At 34.0% G+C, this 11,238-nt stretch overlaps 1 protein-coding gene across 1 annotated transcript in view; it reads right to left on the bottom strand.

The window, feature by feature from the left end:
* Positions 1–7,028: 7,028 nt before the first annotated feature.
* Positions 7,029–11,238, bottom strand: part of LOC108765190 (uncharacterized) — a 77,644-nt gene continuing 73,434 nt past the window's right edge. Inside the window, exons 2-3 of the mRNA XM_018513780.1 lie at positions 7,311–8,459; positions 7,029–7,141 (exon numbers count right to left, since the gene is read on the bottom strand). Coding sequence (XP_018369282.1) covers positions 7,029–7,141; positions 7,311–8,459 — 1,262 coding nt within the window. The remainder of the gene's footprint in view (positions 7,142–7,310; positions 8,460–11,238) is intronic.

Genomic DNA, 11,238 nt, shown 5'->3' with positions numbered 1-11,238 from the left:
CCCAGTGGAGAAAAGCAACATTCCCAATGAAACCAAATCAACATTAAAACCAACAAATCCTCTCCCACCAAGACTATACAGACTACCGAAAATAAACAAATCAAACATTCCGCTCAGACCGATTGTTAGCGCCATACACTCTCCCACATAAAACTTATCGCGCTTCCTGGCACGAACACTACAACCCTTCAGTGGAAAAACCGAATCACACATAACCAACTCAACGGACTTCATACAAAAGATTCAAAAAATCCGACTACGTCTCACAGACCTGCTTGTAAGTTTCGACGTAGAATCCTTTTTCACACAAGTCCCAATAAAAGACACATTAAACCTAATAATGGCCATACATGAAGTCCCTCCTGATCTCATCCCGCTAATAGAGCACTGCTTAACAACGGGGTGATCCCGATTGACAACGGCTCGATTGGACACCACCAATCACAGCGACCGGTGCTTAGGAGCTTTGTAGTCTCAAACGCTGTGAGTGGCTCGTGTCCAATTGAGCCGTGTTCAACTGGGTGCCACTCCTTAACAACCGCTTATTTCTCCTATAACAACCAATTTTATGAACAAACTTCAGGAGCGGCGATGGGCTCTCCTATTTCTCCTGTAATCGCCAACATGTTCATGGAGCATTTTGAGAAAGAAGCCTTCAGAAAAACATCCAAAATACCAGAAGTTTGATTCCATTATGTAGACGACACATTCGTGGTATGGAGACACGGCAGAGCCGAACTACGTAAATTCCTTGTTTTCCTCAACAAACAACATCCAAATATCCACTTCACTATAGACATAGAGGAAAACGGAAAACTCCCTTTCCTAGATGTTCTTATCTCTAAGAAAGCTGACGGTACCTTAGGCCATCAAGTGTACAGAAAACCAATACACACAGACAGATATCTACATGCCGAGTCACACCACCACCCAGCACAAAAACAGTCAGCAATCAACTCACTAGTACATACAGCTTTCACCATCTCTGACAAAGAACATCTACAGACAGAACTCAACCACCTCTGGCCTTACAGAAAAACGGACACGACAAAAAAAACATAACCAAAATAATCAATAAACATGCAAACAAGACAACAGTCTTTGACACACAACCAGACGAAAGGATCCCCACCATCCTCCCATATGTCAAAGGAACAACAGATCGGATTGGCAGGATATTAAACAAACACAATATCCGAACTATCTTCAAACTACCCAAAAAGATAGGACAAATCTTAAGAAATCCTAAAGATCAAAGACCTCCACTCAGTTCCGCAGGAGTGTACAAAATACCTTGTTCCTGCGGAAAAGTATACATTGGAGAAACCGGGAGAATGGTCAATCTACGGATCAAAGAACACCAACGTGATGTCAGACTAAAACACACAACGCAGTCGGCATTATCAGAACACAACATCGAAACAGGACATCAAATACTGTTTGACAAAACGACTACAATAGCCAACAGTACATCATACTTTCCAAGAAAGTATAGAGAAACCATAAAAATACAAAAACACCCTAACATTTTAAATAGAGATAATGGCTACAACATAAATGAAATATGGGAGACCATTCTCCCGGTTATTGAAGACCAACCAATTCCACCACCTCTTTCCCCTCCCACAATCCCTTCCCCCTCTCCGCTCACCCCCACCACCTCAACAAGCAGCGTAATATAAAAAGGAACGGCCTGGAAGAACAGCTCAGTATCAGGCTGCTCCTTGCCCTGATGAAGTATATTGCAAGGTTCACGAAACGTTGGCATCTCAAGAATGGATCTGGACACGGATGAAATCCGCGAAACACATAACCTTTATACAGAAAGCACGCGTAGAAGCCTCAAGGACAGTATATTCCTAATTTCATTAGTTGTATTCTCACATGTATCTGTACGGCCTAATAAGATTTTTATTGTTTAAATATTAAGCTTTTAATAATAGGTGCGACTCTAAATATAATAAATTCCTCTTATTAAATTTTATTTTTTTAAATTATTTTTTTTAATCTTATAAACAATAAATTTATTTAGAGTAATATGAATTTTTACAATTTTTAGTGTAAGTAAACTGTGCACCGATTATTTGTCAGTCTTGAAATACAGTCCTAAACCGAAGCTGTAGTAGTAATAACACGAATTAATAAAAATATTAAAAGTTATTTGTTATTTATTTGTATTGTTCTCTTCATTTTATAATTAATATTACACGATTTATGTTGTATATGTAACGTTAAATATTATACATTTTCATGATCTGAACATTGTTCTCTAAAAATGTTCGCGTCTCTCAAACGACGGAACTTATCTCCGGTAATCACTGGCGTAATGCTAATCTTTTAGACGAGTACACGCATCCTATAATAAGATCAGCATTAAGTAAATGGAACAAAATGATCAAAAGATACGCTGGCGTCTTAAATAGATTTATGGAAGAATTATTATATCTTTTCTGAATTGAGATAACATTTTTTTGCGAAAATTGCTTTCTATTAATTTAAAGTTGCTATTTATTAAAATATTTTAGATTTTCTATATAAAATTCCAATAGGTTTAAATCTTAGACTTTTCATTATACATGGACAACTATTCGTATTGCTTCACTCAATCATGGGTAATCACTAATCATTTGTAATGTGCGCATACGTGCATTATGGCGGAAGTTTATACAGCTACCAATCGGATTTCCATTAAAAATTGCTGAATTTCTAAATGTATGTATTTGCCTTCCCGTGACCTCAATTACTCATTGACGTATACGGAGATTTGCTAAATAGGTGAAATCATCCCTAAGCCCGCGGCTCTATTCGGACATCAAATTTCAGATGTGGATTTGGTGCGCACGTGCGGGCACATCGTGGCGCGTCAGCTCGAGTATAACTGCTCGTAACATGTGCGTCCGTGCTTATTGCACACATATGTACGCTTTCAACCGAAAGCATGAAACGTTTTCAATAACCCAGAAGTTAAGTGAAATTATTTAAACTAGGAAAATGAAAGACGCGATTTATGTATACACACATATGCGACAAACTTTACCATAAAATTAAAAACACAATTTTACTGATTCTCACAGGAAAAGCCAAATATGTCCCGTGTTCTAAACACAAGAATATAATACATTTACAATTTTATATTATTCAATTTTTTAACTCTCTAAGGGCGCCTATTGCATATTTGCAACATTCACTTTAAAAATAAATTCGAGATAAATTCGGGATAAATTCAGGATCAGTGCAAATTAGTTACGTTTAAAAATTGAAGATGGAAATATCAGGAGTACGTTCCAAGAACTGCAGTAATCAAAACTCTACATAGTTTGCGTCACGTAAATTAATAATGATAATAATAATAATAATAATAAAACTTTATTAAATTGCAATATGAACAAAAGAAAATGTGAGCAAGTACATAAATGAAATAGAGGAAGAAGGGTATGCACATCAATAGACATCAGCATGAAACTATTAACATTTGAAGCCTAGACTAACTATGGGTGCGTTCTAAATTACACATGAAGCGCATGAGATCATACTATCCTTCTTTATTCTTCGGAGACCAACACAAAGGTAAATGATATATCATGAGCTTTGTGCGTAATTCGGAACGCACTCTACATAAAAATAATAGCATATATTTTATTATATTTTAAATCTTATTATAGTTATGTTTTGGAACACAACCCAGGAAAAGTCACATGCAGATATAGTACTTAGTATATCGATATGCACATTGATTATATTGACAGATTCTTTTATTTGCTTATAAAACATTTTTAAGAAGTAAAAAAAAAATTGTTTTTTTATTGACAAGACGATGTCACTTACAGAGAGTTAATACCTATATTCTTCTTTTTTATTTGTAAAGACGCTTTTTATACGTAATAACGCTGATTGCTTTGATTCATCTCAGCTGTTAAGGATGATCCAGGCTTTTGACGTTGCGTATGAAAGTCACGGCTCTAGTCATGTTCTACTATTTGCCGGTTTTTTGAAAATTTTTCGTGCGTGCTCCGAATATACATAGGAATGTGACTCGCCGCCTACGAAAAAGAGAGCTGAGTGAAGAAGAGATGCATGTACATGCATGCGTGCGTGCGTGCTTGCATGCGAGTTAGGCTAATGAAACGGCAATAAAACGAAATGGTCCTGTATTAAAATGTGAGTGTTCCGTAACGTAACTCGCAGCGTCGCGTCGTATCCGGCATATCGTTTTACTTGTGATGAGATGCGTATGGCAAATCGCGAATTGTAAATTTCCGGATATTATATCCTTTCGCGATTTGTGAAAAAGTAAATCGTTATTTGTCTCTGATAGTTTCTGTTTGGATCGTTTGCGTGTACGAAAAATAAATAGTGCTAGCCATTCTGGTTCGTAACGGAACAACAACCCGATTGTTTCACTGAACACTGCGAACATTTTGTGTTGTTCAGTCGATCGGTATCACGGTATAATTTGCTCTAGTCATCAGGAAAGCACACGCTCGAGGCGATATATTTTCAAATGTGCGGTTTATTGGGTTCTGTGTGACAATTCTTTTTTGTAAAAATTGTAATTTTATTGAAACTGAATAATATTTATAATGTAAAAACTGTTCTATTTAATTATATTTATGATATTTACTGATTCTATGGGGATGGCAATTTGACAAGCTCAGCGTAGAGGGCAGCACCGAACTAGGGGACATGATCGCGAAAGCGCGTATTTCGTTTATAATCAATGAATGGAGTGATGTGGATTGAAATTATTATCGAAAAATAAATAATATGGATTATAGTAAATTGAAAGTAGCTCAATTGAAGGAAGAATTGAAGAAAAGGGGAGCGCCTTTGAGAGGAAAAAAGGCCGAACTTATGGAAAGGTAAGTGATGTCGATATAATGTCGATAGCTTGTCAAGCTATTTTGTGATTTTAATAAAAAGTCACAAAAAAAATCAATGTATCTATATCAAAACAGTTATTTACTGCGGTTATTTATAATTTGCTGTGGACTTTAATACACTGCTTATAGAACATTATTAAGGATTGAGGTTAAAATTGAAATAAACATACAGCCATCAACAGTCTCTAATTCTTATTTCTATCTACTAGATTGATAGCATATGTAAACAACAACAACTTTGATGTTAACGTTAGTTTGGATTTAGTCCTCCCTGAATTTGATCTCCCTCAGGATGAAAAATTTAAGGATATAAATGCCAATTCAACTTTACCCAAGATCACCAGACTTCACATCGATCTCTATACAAATAGGTAACTTGCACTCCGTAGTTATTATTATACTTATGAAAAACAAATATGTTCACATTTGTTTATTATATTTTTTGTTCTTAGGTTTGAGAAGAAGGATGATATGGGTGAGGCTATGTATAAGAATCAATTTTTGGAATTTGTCAGGTACTGCAAAAGAGATGACACTTTCTTTTTTAAAGGAGTGGTACATGCTCAAATGTATAAAAAGGTAACTTACAACGTGCATCTCAAGATTGCAAATGATGCTACAATAGAAGCCACTCATTGCGAATGTGCAGCAGGGGAAGGAGGTTCAGCTCACTGTAAGCATGTTATCGTGGTACTCCTTGGAATTGAACAAATGGTACGTGAGGGTGACATAATATTGAGTCAGGCATGCACTCAAAAGTTGCAAACTTTCCATCAACCAAAGAAGAAGTACCAAGGCACTCCTTTGAAAGCTGCTTGTTTAAAAAGTGTCTATCGATGCAATCATATTCAGTTTGATCCCCGACCTCCGAAATACAGGGGAAAAAATACCAAAGAACGACTTCATAATTTATGTGCATCATTCCATTCAAATATGCCTTTTAAGCATCTGTTGGTTCCCGCAAATCCCTATGGTGTTGAATTGGATCATACATACTCAAAGATGAATCCTAAAAATAAATTCCTCCAATACATGCTTCTTCGTAATGTGACACAGGAAGATATTGTGAAGATCGAGATAGAAACTCGTGGCCAGTCTAATAATCCCCTATGGTTTGCTCATAGAAAGATTCGTATTACAGCTAGTCATTTTAAAGATTGCTGCATGGTTAAGAATGAGAGGCTGCCAAATTACTTGCCTTAAGGCTGCTGAATCCAAAAAAAATACATAGCGAAACATTGTATCATGGTATTATTAATGAACCAGTTGCCATCCGTAAATACATTGAATGTACTGGAACTAAAATGGAAATATAAAAATCAGGACTAATTGTATCAAAGGAACGTCCATATTTAGCTGTTTCTCCAGATAGATTGTTGGGACCAAACTGTCTAATTGAAGTGAAATGCCCGTTTACTTCACGAAATCGTGAGATAAATCCAATTACTGTGCCACACTTATATTTTAAAGAAGAAAATGTTCTATGTTTGAAGCGTGACCATCAATATATGTACCAAATCCAAGGCCAGTTATCCGTTGTAAATAAAGAGATTTGTTACCTAGTTGTTTATACCTATTGTGATTTAATGATAGTACAAATTGAAAAAGATTATATTTTTATAAGTGAAATGTTATCTAAACTTGATTTTTTTTATGAAAAGTATTTCCCCTTCCTGCTCTTTTAAATAAGTATTGTTACAGGCAGTACTCCGAGTATAATTTTTGAGATTTTGACTTAAGTAACTAAACGCTAATGTACCTATTTTGTAAAGGTAAAAATGTTAAAAGAACAGTATTTTATTTTTAATTTGTGATTTATAAGTATTAAGTTATGTTTTAGAGACTATTAATTAATTTAGCTAGTTACTGTTAATAATAATCACTTCTTAACTAAGAATGAATGTGATGTAATATGTAGGTCAGAAAGAGAATTGCAAGGTTGCATTTTTAGTTTTGTTTTCAATACTGTATCTACAGAGACTCTAATTACTTGTTATCAGATGCGTACGAAAGCATTATTTATGTAGTTCATTTTATTTTATCTAAATTGAAATGTTTTATATTTTATGTACTCGTAATTCCATAGAATGTTCTCTGTGATATTATAATCATATTGTTTAATAGTGTATTTCCCAGCAACGATTGCTTTTAATCCAGATTATTTTCATATTGGATTGGATGTTCAAGTGTGTCATTGGATGTCAGAGAAAATAAAAAGACAAATCGTATTACATACACTTTGGGTTTAATTTCTTTACTATCTGAAACATTAGGCATCTGCACTTACAATATTTTCTCGAAAATTACAAAGAATACAGCGTACATAGAAAATTTCACTTGCCAAGGGTACAAAGTAAACAGGGAGTTCAGTTTTTAAAATTTTATAAGTTTTGGTTAAGCCGTTAAGTCTCTCTATATGGACTCTCTTACTCGCAAGTTTACGATCTTTAAGAAGAGTCAAGCCTGGTAACTGAGTTTTACCCTTGAGAAAAGCTGGTATATTTATTGATACATATATTGGAGCAAATAAATCTTGAACTGTAAATCCTCGATCAGTCATTATAGAACCACCAGGCTCAGTTTTCTTAGTAAGATTACTTCTTTCAACTATCGCTCTGTCGCTCACAGATCCCGCATAAGCTGAAGAAATATAAGAAATAAGTCCACCAGGTGTTGCGCCAACCAATACTTTCAATGTGGTTTTGTTCTTGTATGTACTAAAGGTCGCTTGCTGAAATTTCGGATTTTTAGGAGCATTTATTGGAAATTCTGTTCCATCTAGTATTACCCTAGTTGAAGGATACATCTGTTTAAATCCTGAGGGCATGTAATACATAATGAGATCCTTATTAGGCCATATGTCTATTTCAGACCACTCACAATACATAAAATTTAACCATGTAATAACAATATTCTGAATTGTCGTTTTGCTAACATCAAACATCAAAGCTAAACCTATATCGGATATGGCTCTCCTCAATTTAATGAGAGTTATAAGAAACTGATCCTCAACAGCAACATTTACTACATTACCATATCGGTATGTCAATTCATAAGCTGATGGCCCCAAACTATGTAAAACTAATTTTAATTTTTCTAAGGATTCAAAACCCGTATAATAAGACACACTCTTCGAATTGTTTCGAAGGTTCTCTATGGTAAAAATAATCTTCATGAAGGTTTGAGTGGCAGCATTAGCAAAAGTTTTTTTAGATGATCCAGTATTTACTTTAAGAGAGACTGTTTTCTCTGTAGTGATTTGACTGGTATTTGCATTACAGGTTGAGTCTGTCACTTCAATTTCACAACCGATGGAGATTTTATTTAATGAATAATGATTAATATCTTCACTAGACGAAAGGAGAACAGGTTCTATAAACGCGGTATTTGTTTCAACTGTTGGACATGAATTACAATTGGAGCTTGTAACCATCAGTCTCTTTTGACTCAATTTCAGCTCCCTTTGCTTCTGTCGCATCAAACGAGCATCTTGAAGTGAAATGTCCAATTTTCTTTTCCACGAAAATATGGATGGCACTACATCTTTCTTTAAAATTCGTTTTATCAGTGTGTGACCTGCTAAAAGATACAATGTAAATGTAGACAGATTAAGTAACTTTTACAAAAGGTTAACTGTTGTTTTTGTTAACTATTTATGGTTAATACGCAAACCACACGTTAAGAAATAATAACGAAAATGCTAATACCCAGTAATCTTAGTACAAATTCACCTGAATCAAAGCCAGTAGTAGCATAATCCTCGAGTCTAAAATGATCTGTGCACACACGCGACTCTGCACTCGGGCGGAAATCTTTACGTTTTATTGCTGTGATCCACCGTTTTTTCATTCCCTCATCTTTTGGGAACCGATGCCCTCCCCTATTTTTACATCCGTATGCCACACACATGCCCGGCATGTTAAAATTAAAATATTAATCTTTTTATTATGTTTCATAAAGACGCAAATTGACATGTCCCCAAGTACACTAACGCTCCTAACGGCTATAAGTGGCAGTCACCATCCCCATAATTTATCCATTTTGATAAATCTATTGATTTCATTGTAAAGCGAAATAGTTATTTTATTAACTAATTTGTTCAGTACTATATTTCAGTACTATACTGAAGAAGATCCAAATCAAGGGTTCTCGAAAAGATCGAAACATCTACATCTTTATTTTATTAATATACTTTTTATACATGACTACCTAGTGACGGGTTTTTAGTATGTGTTTTTTTAAATTTATGATTTATTTCTTGGGAGCCTTACTCTTTTATACATCTAATATATTACACTAAATGACGTTAAAAGGAAACAGATACACGGAGGAAAAAATAATATAATAATTTAATAGAAAACAGTCTCAAATATAACAAATCTTCAATAAATAATCCAGTAAATACTAACAGTATATTAACTAATATATTAATATATATTATAATTTCCTGTTCAACAATGTAACTATTACATACGTGTGTTATATTACACTTATAATGATCTAATTTATACGTTTAGTCCGCTATCTGTACCCTATGTTTCTAAACACGATTGGTTGTGATGTTGTAATGGTGTAAACAGTTGTTAAGCTGTCCAACCTAGCTTGAGTTACATCTCTTTTTCAGGATCTGTTTGAGGTTGGAAAGCATTTTAATTTGGGCGGTTAGGACATAACCGGTGATACCTGCGAAGCAGTCGGTTTACGTGTTTGAGAAGTGATCGACAATGTAGTATCGACATATTCGATCTACATATATTCGACAACAGCTCCACACATCAGTCGGCACCGGACTAGCGAATGTAACGCGTCCGAATAAAGCTATTGTGAGAGTATATTTTCTTTATTAATTGTCTAACTTTGACGGTATTTCCTTAAGGGAACGGCCGTATTTCCTTTTACCTGATGACGAAATTGAACAAGAGAGCAAAGCTAAACGGCTCATAAGTCTAAGTGGATGAAACATGATCCCTGATCCATCTGGATTGCACGACCCAACCAGATCATATAAACGCTGATGTAAACGCTGATAGACTAAAGCCGACGTAAAGATCTCCGGTGACAATTTTTCTGTGAATTTTTTATATAATTTTTCAGAATTTTTATCTAAATTTTATAAATTTTTTAAATTTTTGAATAATTTTATAACTTTTTAGAAAATTTCTCAAATTTTTAAAAATAGAAATCAGACACTTTTAAAAAATGCCGAGAAAGTCTCCATCTAGCATGCTTTATCTCAGAAATCTTCCTGGGAACGTTTTCAGGACGTTGGAACGATCTCAGAACGTCCTTCGGAATATCTCTCGGAAAACTGTTCTATATGATTTACATGTTTTCAAGAATTCTTCATACATATAAACTCTAAAATATTCTTAGATTTCTAAGATTTCTTATTCTAAATTTTTTTTTGAAATTTTATAAAATCTAAAAAAGTTTAAGATACTTTTTTCAGAAATTATGAAATTAAAAATCATAGAATATGTTAAACTGAACATACAATATATAAAAAATTTAAGAAAAAATGTAGATTTTCTTAGTATTTTTGAAACGTGTTTCAATTCGTATAAAAATTTTGAGAAAAATTTTTATTAGGAATATCATTAAATACTAATAGATTGCTTTGCTTTCGAGTACCGTTACGCATTTATATACATACATATGTATCACGATGAAAATAAATTATTATAAATAATACTTTTTTTAGATAAACAGAAAATACAGAATGATAATGATACAAACGATAATAATAAATATCGTTATATTTTACAATTTGTTGATAGTATTCACATAAAAATTAAATTAGATCTGAAAGTATCATAAGTCTACATAATGTAAATGTTTCGTTGGAGGTCTACTTTCAGTCAGGATATATCTTATATTTAAAATTATTTCTAGTGTAGTTTCAAGCTGTTATAAGCCAATTACAGGCTGGGGTATTCATATTCAGTTCTTATCTTAAGACTGTCTGAAGTAATGTGTATGTGTGTGTGTTTTAAGATAATAAAATGCGGTTTTCTAATTATAGTTTATAACATCTTAAGGTTGTATTAGGACTTAAACATAAGAATTGACTATGAATACCGACCACAGAGCCGCGCGAATTAGTATCTTAAGATATTACTTAAGACTACCTTTAAATAAAAATCGACTGAGTATTGGCCTGAGAACAGTTGATCTACTGTGTATCGGGATCTTCGATCTGAATGCTAAACTGTCACTCGTATATTACTGGTAAAGCCCTAGAAGAAAATTAGAGATGCAACATAGTACATGGAAAAAAAGATTCGGCTATAGCAGGCAAAGATATTCAGTTAGTTGAGTTTCAGTTGGAGCAATACATAGTCTGTTCTCATTAACTGAA

The sequence above is a fragment of the Trachymyrmex cornetzi genome, unplaced genomic scaffold (genome assembly GCF_001594075.2).
Source record: "Trachymyrmex cornetzi isolate Tcor2-1 unplaced genomic scaffold, Tcor1.1 scaffold474, whole genome shotgun sequence".
Taxonomy (NCBI): domain Eukaryota; kingdom Metazoa; phylum Arthropoda; class Insecta; order Hymenoptera; family Formicidae; genus Trachymyrmex; species Trachymyrmex cornetzi.
Note: the sequence above shows the minus strand (reverse complement) of the source record. Positions and strands in the feature narration are given on the sequence as shown.